This window comes from Physella acuta, unplaced genomic scaffold, assembly GCF_028476545.2.
Source record: "Physella acuta isolate Inbredline_101_S28 unplaced genomic scaffold, ASM2847654v3 ptg000658l, whole genome shotgun sequence".
NCBI classification, from domain to species: domain Eukaryota; kingdom Metazoa; phylum Mollusca; class Gastropoda; family Physidae; genus Physella; species Physella acuta.
The window spans coordinates 1,137,611-1,151,290 of record NW_026732177.1 but is presented as its reverse complement, the minus strand read 5'-3'; the positions used below and the strand labels follow the sequence as shown (position 1 = coordinate 1,151,290).

General features: G+C 36.9%; 1 protein-coding gene across 2 annotated transcripts in view; it reads right to left on the bottom strand.

The window, feature by feature from the left end:
• Window positions 1-411: 411 nt before the first annotated feature.
• LOC131948698 (xaa-Pro aminopeptidase 1) overlaps window positions 412-13,680 on the bottom strand; it is a 29,415-nt gene continuing 16,146 nt past the window's right edge. Inside the window, exons 2-22 of one of the 2 annotated variants that reach the window (XM_059310364.1) lie at window positions 11,288-11,349; window positions 10,466-10,585; window positions 10,108-10,171; window positions 8,959-9,063; window positions 8,742-8,837; window positions 7,905-8,063; window positions 7,486-7,581; window positions 7,250-7,331; window positions 6,913-7,054; window positions 6,500-6,610; window positions 6,019-6,105; window positions 5,798-5,848; window positions 5,519-5,580; window positions 5,197-5,346; window positions 4,841-4,901; window positions 4,548-4,617; window positions 4,112-4,216; window positions 3,501-3,578; window positions 3,313-3,389; window positions 2,475-2,573; window positions 412-1,795 (exon numbers count right to left, since the gene is read on the bottom strand). In XM_059310364.1, the coding sequence (XP_059166347.1) occupies window positions 1,601-1,795; window positions 2,475-2,573; window positions 3,313-3,389; window positions 3,501-3,578; window positions 4,112-4,216; window positions 4,548-4,617; window positions 4,841-4,901; window positions 5,197-5,346; window positions 5,519-5,580; window positions 5,798-5,848; window positions 6,019-6,105; window positions 6,500-6,610; window positions 6,913-7,054; window positions 7,250-7,331; window positions 7,486-7,581; window positions 7,905-8,063; window positions 8,742-8,837; window positions 8,959-9,063; window positions 10,108-10,171; window positions 10,466-10,585; window positions 11,288-11,349 (2,072 nt within the window). In that variant the 3' untranslated portion in view covers window positions 412-1,600. The remainder of the gene's footprint in view (window positions 1,796-2,474; window positions 2,574-3,312; window positions 3,390-3,500; window positions 3,579-4,111; window positions 4,217-4,547; window positions 4,618-4,840; window positions 4,902-5,196; window positions 5,347-5,518; window positions 5,581-5,797; window positions 5,849-6,018; window positions 6,106-6,499; window positions 6,611-6,912; window positions 7,055-7,249; window positions 7,332-7,485; window positions 7,582-7,904; window positions 8,064-8,741; window positions 8,838-8,958; window positions 9,064-10,107; window positions 10,172-10,465; window positions 10,586-11,287; window positions 11,350-13,680) is intronic. The other variant, XM_059310365.1, reaches the window with a different exon arrangement.

The window sequence follows — 13,680 nt, the reverse complement described above, 5'->3', positions numbered from 1 at the left end:
GGGGGGATGACACCATGACATAAATGTGCTTACTATAGAGAAAACAATACTACATATAACTATTATTAACAGACTATAGATAAAGATTGTTACTATTAACTTAAGTCTGCAGCAGGAAAAAAAATGTTTTTTTGCCATTTTCGTTAATGATTTATTAAAGTTAAATAGCTTTTCAAGTACAAATCAACAATTATTACAAGAGGGTGGGGGTGACACCATGACGTAAAGACGCTAACAATAGTGCAAACAATGCTGCATCCAATTATATTATTAACAGACTATAGCTTGTTACTATTAAGTCTGCAGTGATTCAAGCTTATACACATATGCCTCCATGTATGCATAATGGCATATATTTAAGTTATATAGACACACTTTGTATCTTGGGGGGGGGGGGGGGGGGGTGGTGACACTGCACTTGCAATACATTCTCCCAACTAAAAAAAATATACCACAAAATTAAAGCAACAAATCCATTGTGTGATTACATTAATTAATCATGTTGATTACATTAATTTTTCATGTTGATTACATTAATTAATCGTGTTGATTACATTGATTAAATGAAAAAAGGACATTAATTTTGTTTAATTACTAATTTTAAATACAATTCAAATTTTTACTTAAGAAATATCAGATAAAAAATAAATCTTGATTTAAAAACTTTTTGTGCAATAACTGAATAAGTAGAGATATAAATTTGGTTTGATTGAGTAAAATCTGGACAGTTTATAATTGAAGGAAGGACATCAACTGCAAAATATTAGGACATGTTTGGATCTACTTTCACAAATTTTTGGTTTTCCTTCTCTAGCTTACAATTTCTATCAGATATAATTAAATATACATAGAAGTAAAAATAAAATCTCTGAACTGGGATAGTTGGGACAGAGAAGCTCAGTCACTAAAGTAGGGCTACTTATTCCAGCTAATGCTACAATGACTGTCCAGCTAATGCTAGGATGACTGTCCAGCTAATGTAATGCTACAATGACTGTCCAGCTAATGTAATGCTACAATGACTGTCCAGCTAATGTAATGCTAGGATGACTGTCCAGCTAATGCTACAATGACTGTCCAGCTAATGCTTGGATGACTGTCCAGCTAATGCTACGATGACTGTCCAGCTAATGTAATGCTAGGTTGACTGTCCAGCTAATGCTACAATGACTGTCCAGCTAATGCTACGATGACTGTCCAGCTACTGCTAAGATGTTGTCCAGCTAATGCTACAATGACTGTCCAGCTAATGCTAGGTTGACTGTCCAGCTAATGCTACAATGACTGTCCAGCTAATGCTACAATGACTGTCCAGCTAATGCTAGGTTGACTGTCCAGCTAATGCTAGGTTGACTGTCCAGCTAATGCTACAATGACTGTCCAGCTAATGCTAGGATGACTGTCCAGCTAATGTAATGCTAGGATGACTGTCCAGCTAATGCTACAATGACTGTCCAGCTAATGCTACGATGACTGTCCAGCTAATGTAATGCTAGGATGACTGTCCAGCTAATGCTAGGTTGACTGTCCAGCTAATGCTAGGTTGACTGTCCAGCTAATGCTACAATGACTGTCCAGCTACTGCTAAGATGTTGTCCAGCTAATGTAATGCTAGGAGGACTGTGACTATAGCCAGAACTGTAGAAATTGTGAGAGTGGGTGTACTGCTAGCAGATGGCTCAATGCTGATTTGTTTTATCCGAGCATTCACCCAATTGGTAGCCAACACATCATCAGTCAATAGAGGAAGTAGAGTTTCTCTGATCTTGGCATTGTATTCATTCAACCATTTCACCTGCAAGATACAATTTTCTGGGCGTGTACAACCAAACATATAGTACTCTATGTAAAGTAAGATCTACAGCACAAACCACAAGCAAACTTATTGTACTCAATGTTAAGTAAGATCTACAGCACAATATTTTCAGAGTTTTCTTAGAATTAAATTAATTAACTTCCTTCATAACAAATAACAGGTAAAGTGTATCAGATATATATATATATATATATATATATATATATATATATATATATATATATATATATATATATATATATATATATATATATATAAACATAGGTAAACTACATAGGTACATCAACAGTGAGGTATTTCTACAGGTAACTACATCAGGTATTTCTACAGGTAACTACATCAGGTATTTCTACAGGTAACTAGATCAGGTATTTCTACAGGTAACTAGATCAGGTATTTCTACAGGTAACTACATCAGGTATTTCTACAGGTACCTATATCAGGTATTTCTACAGGTAACTATATCAGGTATTTCTACAGGTAACTACATCAGGTATTTCTACTGATAACTACATCAGGTATTTCTACAGGTAACTAGATCAGGTATTTCTACAGGTAACTACATCAGGTATTTCTACAGGTAACTACATCAGGTATTTCTACAGGTAACTAGATCAGGTATTTCTACAGGTAACTAGATGAGTCACATGATACCAACCTGGTTATGGTTCATCAAGCTCAGCTCAATGAGGTTTGTTTCAAATGGCACCAGCTGGACTGGAAGAAATTCAAGAAACAGCTGCTTGGCTGTGTCATACTATCAAAAGACAACAAAGAGGTACATATTTACACAAGCCTGTTCTTTTCTTAATAATTAAGCCAGAATATTTGCAGGGCACTGTTTGGGGGCCTTAATGAAATGATTATTTTAAAATGTTTTAAAAAATGTCAAATTACTATTAGATCTACTTTATTTAGTATGATGTCTGATTATATTGACAAAGTAAAATTCCTCTTTAGACCTAGCGATCCATTGGGCAGATGAAGTAGAGTTCATATGTTTGTATACCTCAGCATATGAAGGGATAGTGTGGTCAGCACTATGCCCAGCCACCTTTACATTCTACGTCAGGCACCCATTAGAGATGGGGGAACCCAGGAATGCCCTACAGTAAAAAGTCCGATATCCAAACTCAAGACCTTTAGACTCGCATCCAAACGCTCTTCCACATTTGACTATGCATGTTGATGTATTATTAAATAAAAACAGTGGGTCATTTCGATAACTCAAAAGGTTGTGGTGAAACTATTGCTTCCAAACAGACCTTATTTCCTACAAATGTAGCTTACAAATAAAGGGATCGAATATATTACATAAAACAATAAATAAATACATACTTATTTTGTTTTACTATAAATAATTATAATTATTTTCTGGTTAGAATAAAACTAGCCGACTACTATATTTGCTAATACACATGATAATTAATTTATAAAATATCAAAGTTGAAAAAAAAATTTCATTTGGTTGTGATAGAACAAACACTGCAAAATACTTTTGGTTGGAAATGGGAAGTCATGACAACTGTTTCCAGTCTGATGCCAAACTCCCCATCCTCATAGTAACCTGGCTCTGTTGATAGACAATTTTTTAATCAGGTCATTCCATCTTAACACTCAGTTCATAGTGAACTTAAATTCTTCCAAATGTTGAAGCACATATTTTATAAAAAGAAAATCTGACCATCAGAAAAGAACTGGTAGCTCCTAAGTGGCTCATCACTAGCAGATGGGGTCTGTACAATTCTTATGCGCCCTGGACCTGGTGTAAAAATATTGCATTAGTTGAATGAAGCCTCATTTAAATAAGACATAGGCCTATCTTTTGGAACTTTTGTAAACTTTTAGAGAATCTGTCCATTCATGGTAGACTACAGGAGGAAGTTGGGCTGACAACATGTGGTTCAGACACCCCTGTGGGAGGGGGAGGGAAACGGTTTGTAAGAATGTTATTTTAACACACAAACATTCAACATCTTCATATTTTAGAATGTATACATTCTAATACCTCTGTTCTGTGGTACATTTTTTCAGGAGTCATTTTCACCTAGTTCTCTTGCTATGCATAACTTACACCTAAGAAAACAATTTTCAAATAATTTTTGCTGTCAACTTCACATGAATAGAAAGATGGTTAAACAATTACCAGTCCAGGGGACATCATAAAACAAATTTAGAACTCATTGGCCTTTCAATTTTCACCTCAGAATGAGCATCTTTCTCTTGAATAAATACCTTTAGGAATGATAACACAATATAAAATCTTTCTACATGAAATGAATTCTTAAAAAATACCTTCATGAACACTAAGATAGGCTCCTATGCCATGCCCAGTCCCATGACGATACACAAGCCCCACATCCCACAGTTGGTATCTCGCAACAGCATCAATCTGACGCCCTAACATAGAATAGCATTTGTATAGAACAACAGCATCAATCTGACGCCCTAACATAGAATAGCATTTGTATAGAAACATTGTGTGACGCCCTAACATAGAATAGCATTTGTATAGAACAACAGCATCAATCTGACGCCCTAACATAGAATAGCATTTGTATAGAAACATTGTGTGACGCCCTAACATAGAATAGCATTTGTATAGAAAAATTGGGATGATTTATTGAGACTTGTACACAGTTAGTGATATCAACTGCGGTGGAATAACAAAAATAAAAAAATTGAGCAATTAAGTTTTTAAAATTTAAAAGAAAATTAAAACACTTCTAACCATATAATCCCTCAGGCCATTTGAGCATAGCTAAGTTGATTGATGACATCAGAACACGAGTATAGCACTCCTGAAATAAAATGATTGATGACATCAGAACACGAGTATAGCACTCCTGAAATAAAATGATTGATGACATCAGAACACGAGTATAGCACTCCTGAAATAAAATGATTGATGACATCAGAACACGAGTATAGCACTCCTGAAATAAAATGATTGATGACATCAGATTGATAAAACTAAAATACCAACATTCCAAAGTAATTAAAAAATTATGGCACAAAATTTACTTTTTCATAATTGGTTGGATTCCCATAATGCATTGTTCTTGTAACATCAGTTGTGCCATCTCTGTAAAATAATTAGTAAGTCTGTTATTGTTTAATTAAATTAAAGCACATGTTTCACACAAATTTCAAATAAAGAAGAAAAATCATTTACCACTAGGTCTATTACTTTCAAATTAATGCCATGAAAAATAACTGAAAACAACTTTTTTCTTAATTAAACTATTCCATAATGAGTAAAAATACTATTGAATTAAAGATAAATAAAAATTCAACATCTAATTATCAATGATAAAATGGGAAAAATTAGTGGACATTTTTTTTTCTTTGATGACATTTAAGTGCTATGGAAAAGTTACAAGTATTGTCCCCCTGAGTCTAGGAGATAGAGACTGTCAGTTGAAATTTTTTTATCTGTGTGGTTCAGTGGTCGATAGTGGATGATTGCTCCATTTGATGAATACCCAGAGATAGTTTCAAAGCTCAGACCTCTGTTGTATTCAAGTTTCCTATAACAAGGAGGAAAAGTGAAACAACCAGTTGCATTAAAAAATAGAACCACTCTTCTTTACATCAAATTCAGAGTAATTATAGAAAATCATTTAACAATTTTAATTAATATCATATCTGGTAAGACAGGAGCTTAAAACAGAAATAACCAAATGAGCTTGAAATTCTTACTTTCTTTGCTCATCTAACTTAGCACCTGCAGTAACTTCAGTCCAATGTCTGCCTTCTTTAATCTAAAACAGAATTTAGCAGTCTTTTAAAATTTTGTCACTTGTTTAACAAGAGTAACTTCAAAGATTAACTTGTCAATTTGAAATCTTTGTAAATTCCAGAATCTCATGCAATACATGCATACAATTTGGGTAAAGGCAAAAAGTCATGAAAGTTATGAGAGAATGAAAGAATATCAGCTTTCTATGATAAGATAAGTTAATTTGGAATTTTTTGTACCTCCTTTTCCAAGAATGCCAGAAACTTTATAAGTGCTGCAGAATCTCTGTTCTATAAAAAAACAAAAACTTAAAAGTTAAATGCCAAGCATATTTTTCTTATGCAAAAACCAATACAATACCATTTTAATGTAAAGTTAACAGTAATGCATAATATATAAATAGAGTTCAAAATTTACATGTTAACATGCTAGATAACAAAACATTAAATTATGAACATACATAAGCTCTCTGCATGCCTTCTCTTTCTATTTTATTTTTTACAGATTTGTCAATAGCTAGTGGAGATTTAGCAATCAGACTTGAATTCTGTAAAGGTAAGAATGTTTTTCATTAGCAACATGATCGCTGAAGTAGGCCTCTATATTTTATAAATTTATCGAGTGTTAAAATCTGAGTCCTGTCTTTATTTTAGTACTAACACAAATATGTCACTCAGCAACTTTATATTGAAAAATATTTTGTTTTTAAAGTGTTGTTCATTTTAATTTTGTATTTCTTTTTCTTTAGTTTTATCTTAGCGAGCACAAAAAAATTTCAAGCCACTTCTTAAAGAAATTATGGCTGTCTTGTTGAACAACAAAGACTCTCCCTTTCTTCTATAATACTATTGAACCCACTTCTTTCCAGGACAATTAATTGACTAAAACCACAGACATTGGAAAAAGATTTCAAAATGATAGAAGGACAGCCACAGACTTACTTGTACAGCACTATATACAGCAAAACTTGCACTGAAGGTAATCCAGACTTGTTTGCTTTGTGCTATTAATTGCAAATCTTCTTCTACTTTAATTGGATTATATTCAACAACCTAGTTACATAAAAAATATTTAAAACAAAAATATTACAGTGCTCATTTGTTAATATTTTGTCTTTGTAATACTTTTTTTTTTACATTTACAAAGTTGAATTGTTGGTATTTTATTTTTTGTTTTTCAAAACAAAAGCACAAAATGTCTGTCAAAGAAGTTTAATTACTATCTATCTTTCAAAGAAGCAAACAAAACTCAAATAATTAATGAAACACAAGGGCAATAACATTGAAAATGAATGCTTTGTTCATTAGTTATTTAAGTAGCAGCCAGAGTTAACTGTAGAAATAAAACTGTAGACCTCTACACAAGTTCCTTCTCTAGCTTTGGATGGCTCACAGGTGCCAGAGGCAGATGTTTGTAAATGTTCTGCGAGCTTCACTTTAGTTTCAGGATCTGTGGGGTTTGCTGTGAGTCTGGTGTCTTTATCAAGAATGTACAGTCTGAAAATTAGTTTTAAATTTTAGAATACAATGTATTTTTTTATGTTAGTTAAAAATATTTTCCTCTTAAATTTATCCCACGTTCTATTTAGTAGGTTTTAAAATATGAAGTAATGACTGTATGATGGATAGGGTTTAAAATATGAAATAATGACTGTGTATGATGAAACTTTTCTAAATTTATTTTGTTGTCACCTGGTTCTATCAAGTTCAACAATGGCATAGCTCAGAAAAAATGGATTGAATCGAACATCAGAACCTCTTAAATTGAAGAGCCCTAAACAGACATTTATAAAAATTTTAATATTTTTAATCAATTGTGACAAACCTAAGTATTAAAAATTGTGTAGGTATTCACTCTTTTATTTGTATATTAAATAAACAAAAAATAAATAAGTGTATGAAAAATTGTGAGTAGATAGATATCTTACAAGCAGTTTCATCAAGGACATTGACAACAAATGCCCCTGCACCTTTGGAAGTTATATTTTCTCTTAGTGCTTTTATTTTGTCTGCCCAGCTCACTCCTAATGAAGTAGGACAAAAGAATCTGATAAGATATTTGTTCAATTATCTGTTTTTATGTCCCAAACTTACTTTATTTTCAACAGGTCATGAAGATAAACATTTAAAAATGGTTACATATAGGAAATGCCAATTTTGGGATAAACCCATAAACCCCACATACACATACACATGCAAATGCACACCTAATATTTTTAAATTAAAGAAAAATTACATAAAGAAACCATGTGAAGAACAATTAGTGGTATAACTGGTTTACTTTTCAAATATTTAAATGTGTTATTTTATGTCTAGATAGAAGTGTTTGGAGAGGTTTAGAAAGTACCAGCAAATTTTAAATCCAAAGCATGAATAGGATTTTTGGCTTGTGGAGGTCGACCAACTGTCCAGGATCTGTCCACTGGGTTATTGATGCTATCAACAGGCAGCAGTGAATGGTGTTGAGACAAAGCAGCCAATTTTTTCTGCAGGCTTAGGAAGGATGCTGGGGTAGTACAAAAAGTCTTTTATTTCATTAAATCTTTCTTTTTTACTGAGTACAAAAAATCATTTATTTCATTAAATCTTTCTTTTTTACTGAGTACAAAAAAATCTTTTATTTCATTAAATCTTTCTTTTTTACTGAGTACAAAAAATCATTTATTTCATTAAATCTTTCTTTCTTACTGAGTAAAAAAAATATTTATTTCATAAAATCTTTCTTTTTTACTGAGGTTGTACAAAAATAATTTATTTCATTAAATCTTTCTTTTTTACTGAGTAAAACAAATATTTATTTCATTAAATCTTTCTTTTTTACTGAGGTAGTACAGAAAATCAATTAGCTCATTAAATCTTTCTTTGTTACTTTTTTTTACTGAGATAGTACAAAAAATAATTTATTTCATTAAATCTTTCTTTGTTACTAAACAACTTATACATGTCTCAGGTTATATTTTTAAAGTAAATCAAGGACGCCTTCCTTTATTCCTGTGGAGACCCTGGGAGCAAAGGGCTGTGGCCACACTTTATTTGAGCCCACGCAAGCCAGGCAGCTGTTGTAAGCCCAGCAGCCCATGTAAGCCCAGCAGCCCATGTAATCATTGTAGCCATTGCTTTTCCTTCATCCTCTCATCAACAAGAAGCATTCAATAAAAATTTTAGTAGCAGAATAGTTTCTTACAATGGCTGATAAGACTTTTGTCAATTCCGACGTTGCTTCTCTCATTCAATAGTTGTGAATTTAGCCATTGTTCTATGGCTGGAGTGTCAGTCAAGCCTAAATCAGAGAAAAGATTACCAAGATAAGTATTTTTAAATAAGATGACGTTTGGCAGCAAAACATTGCATTGGACCTGCCTTACCGCACTGACCAGCCAGTTATAATGGTCAAGCTTTACCTGATCTCATAAGTATCCAGTTACAGTCCAGACTTTGCTCAGCCTCCAGAAAATATCTGCCATCTGTCCATAAGGCGGCGCTGCTCATGGTGACCACAGCGGTCCCTGGGGAGGTCAAGGTTGTCATACAAGTGAAACATTACTGACAACCTGCAACACTGACAACCTGCAACACTGACAACCTGCAACACTGACAACCTGCTACACTGACAACCTGCAACACTGACAACCTGCAACACTGTCAACCTGCAACACTGACAACTTGCAACACTGACAACCTGCAACACTGACAACCTGCAACACTGACAACCTGCAACACTGACAAACTGCAACACTGACAACCTGCCACACTGACAACCTGCAACACTGACAACCTGCAACACTGACAACCTGCCACACTGACAACCTGCAACACTGACAACCTGCAACACTGACAACCTCCCACACTGACAACCTCCCACACTGACAACCTGCAACACTGACAACCTGCAACACTGACAACCTGCAACACTGACAACCTGCAACACTGACAAACTGTCTCAATGACAACCTGCAACACTGACAACCTGCAACACTGACAACCTGCAACACTGACAAACTGTCTCAATGACAACCTGCAACACTGACAACCTGCAACATTGACAACCTGCAACACTGACAAACTGTCTCAATGACAACCTGCAACACTGACAACCTGCAACATTGACAACCTGCAACACTGACAAACTGTCTCAATGACAACCTGCAACACTGACAACCTGCAACACTGACAACCTGCAACACTGACAACCTGCAACACTGACAAAGTGTCTCAATGACAACCTGCAACACTGACAACCTGCAACATTGACAACCTGCAACACTGACAAACTGTCTCAATGACAACCTGCAACACTGACAACCTGCAACACTGACAACCTGCAACACTGACAACCTGCAACACTGACAAAGTGTCTCAATGACGACCTGCATCACTGACAACCTCCCTCACTGACAACTTGAATAACTGCTATTTTAACTTTAAATAAAGCCTTTATTCTGCTGCCTATACTATAATCTTATTGCATTGAAATTTATTGATATTATAATTAAAATATCCAATCAACCTTAAGCACAAAGCAGCCGAAAAAAAACATCACGTGATCTTACCAGACGAACCACTGAAGCCTGATATGTATGCCCGTCTCTGATCATATTCTGTTGGATACTCGCTCTGTTTGTAAACAAACTTGTTAGAAACTTATTTATAGCACTAAGCCAGATATACAGGCTATCTCTGACGACCGTTAATAGGCCTATACTACAGTCAAATAAAGACTAAAGAGTATGCAGAGGCCTCCACCAGAAATACAGGCTACTTGTGATGTAAGCCAATAAAATTGGATACTAGATCTAATTGTAATACGGATGTTGAAATCTAAGTGAGGTAATCTTGTACTTTAATTTTTAAAATCATTTTTCCCCCTTGAATTTATTGCAAAAGGTAAAAAAATCTGGCCATTCTCACGTCATGAGCATCTTCAGATCCAACAATGAACGCTTGGAAAGAGCCGTCAATTTCCGCAAGAGCTGCCCTGAATGAAGCGAGGCGGGAAGTTGTGTTGACTCTTGTACTAGGAGGCGGCTGGTGAGTTAAAAACGATTACGTATTTCATCGGTGAATTTTTTTCTGCAGGTAAATTCTAGTAGACATACACGATATATTTTTCAATGCTACATCAAATGATAAAAAGCAACATCTGATGTTGAAATTAAGGCTGTCATCTGCTTAAGCAACTCAAAAATCACTAAGGAGTCTTCCATCAATAACGTCACGCTTTTTTGACGATTCTTACCCCCCCCCCCCTTTCCTTCCGTCACACATCATCACAAAAAATGCAGAACTTTCTAAAATGACGTCACACCTCAGCCTATAACCACCCTCCAATTATTTTTAAACAACGATTTCTTTAAAAAAATAAATAACCGCGCCCAGTCACTTAATTTATATTACAATTTATTAAAATATTTCTAAAACGCGAAATAATGAGTAAAATTCAGATTCTATCAATCTTTTTTTTTTAAATTTAAAAGTATGACATGACGCTTTCTGCCCCCCCCCCCCCCCCCCCCCCCCCTCGTTTTCATCATACATCGTCACAAAAATACGATCCCTCCTCCTCCTTGGGGCGTGACGTCATTTATGGACGACCCGCTAATATGAATTTTAATATTTCTAAGTGATATTAAAACTCAATAATTCTATTCAACACAGCATTGTTATAAGGAAAGAAATCTCGACGAATTTAGAACGTAATTAGTTTAGACTACAAACAAGTAATAGACTCACATCCCCCTGTTCACATCCGGGTCGAGTGTGTGACGTCAGAGCCTCTAGGATCTCGAACTGGACTGGAAACAAAAGTGTGCAGCTTAGTTAGAAGAAGAAAATATATTGGAGAAAAATTACTTGGAAGAAGGGGTAACTGAGTGGGTAGGGTGGGGTAACCGAGTGGGTAGGGTGGGGTAACCGGGTGGGTAGGGTGGGGTAACCGGGTGGGTAGGGTGGGGTAAGTGAGTGGGTAGGGTGGGGTAACTGGGTGGGTAGGGTGGGGTAACTGAGTGGGTAGGGTGGGGTAACTGAGTGGGTAGGGTGGGGTAACTGAGTGGGTAGGGTGGGGTAACAGTAGATAGGGTGGGGTAACTGGGTGGGTAAAGTGGGGTAACTGGGTGGGTAGGGTGGGGTAACTGAGTGGGTGGGGTGGGGTAACTGAGTGGGTAGGGTGGGGTAACTGAGTGGGTAGGGTGGGGTAAGTGAGTGGATAGGGTGGGGTAACTGAGTGGGTAGGGTGGGGTAACTGGGTGGGGTAACAGTAGATAGGGTGGGGTAACTGGGTGGGTAGGGTGGGGTAACCGGGTGGGTAGGGTGGGGGTAACAGTAGATAGGGTGGGGTAACTGGGTGGGTAGGGTGGGGTAACCGGGTGGGTAGGGTGGGGTAACTGGGTGGGTAGGGTGGGGTAACTGAGTGGGTAGGGTGGGGTAACTGAGTGGGTAGGGTGGGGTAAGTGAGTGGGTAGGGTGGGGTAACTGAGTGGGTAGGGTGGGGTAACAGTAGATAGGGTGGGGTAACTGGGTGGGTAAAGTGGGGTAACTGGGTGGGTAGGGTGGGGTAACTGAGTGGGTGGGGTGGGGTAACTGGGTGGGTAGGGTGGGGTAACTGGGTGGGTAGGGTGGGGTAACTGAGTGGATAGGGTGGGGTAACTGAGTGGGTAGGGTGGGGTAACTGAGTGGGTAGGGTGGGGTAACTGAGTGGGTAGGGTGGGGTAACTGAGTGGGTAGGGTGGGGTAACTGAGTGGGTAGGGTGGGGTAACTGAGTGGGTAGGGTGGGGTAACTGAGTGGGTAGGGTGGGGTAACTGGGTGGGTAGGGTGGGGTAACTGGGTGGGTAGGGTGGGGTAACTGGGTGGGTAGGGTGGGGTAACTGAGTGGATAGGGTGGGGTAACTGAGTGGGTAGGGTGGGGTAACTGAGTGGGTAGGGTGGGGTAACTGGGTGGGTAGGGTGGGGTAACTGGGTGGGTAGGGTAGGGTAACTGGGTGGGGTAACTGGGTGGGTAGGGTGGGGTAAGTGGATTTAGAGATGTCATTGGTTAAATGGGTCAAGCTACTCTGAAGATTTAGATATGTCATTGGGTTAAATGGGTGAAGTTACTCTGAAGATTTAGATATGTCATTGGTTAAATGGGTCAAGTTACTCTGAAGATTTAGATATGTCATTGGGTTAAACGGGTCAAGTTACTCTGAAAATTTAGAGATGTCATTGGTTAAATGGGTCAAGTTACTCTGAAGATTTAGATATGTCATTGGGTTAAACGGGTCAAGTTACTCTGAAGATTTAGAGATGTCATTGGTTAAATGGGTCAAGTTTCTCTGAAGATTTAGATATGTCATTGGGTTAAATGGGTCAAGTTATTCTGAAGATTTAGAGATGTCATTGGTTAAATGGGTCAAGTTACTCTGAAGATTTAGAGATGTCATTGGTTAAATGGGTCAAGTTACTCTGAAGATTAAGAGATGTCATTGGTTAAATGGGTCAAGTTACTCTGAAGATTTAGATATGTCATTGGGTTAAACGGGTCAAGTTACTCTGAAGATTTAGAGATGTCATTGTTTAAATGGGTCAAGTTTCTCTGAAGATTTAGATATGTCATTGGGTTAAATGGGTCAAGTTATTCTGAAGATTTAGAGATGTCATTGGTTAAATGGGTCAAGTTACTCTGAAGATTTAGAGATGTCATTGGTTAAATGGGTCAAGTTACTCTGAAGATTAAGAGATGTCATTCGTTAAATGGGTCAAGTTACTCTGAAGATTTAGAGATGTCATTGGTTAAATGGGTCAAGTTACTCTGAAGATTTAGAGATGTCATTCGTTAAATGGGTCAAGCTACTCTGGAGATTAAGAGATGTCATTGGTTATATGAGTGATTACTCCACTACGACAAGTTGTGAACTAATTAGTCAAGGTCTGTAACTAATTCAGAACAGGAAAACTAGTCACAAACTGAGCTGTGGATAACTCAAAAGTCACACAGATAATGTTACAGCCATCTACGAACTGATGTACGTAAATAGTTTGTGACTGAAATCTCATGCACATACATGGGACACCCAGTAGACATCACATCACACCCAGTAGACATCCCATCACACCCAGTAGACATCACATCACACCCAGTAGACATCA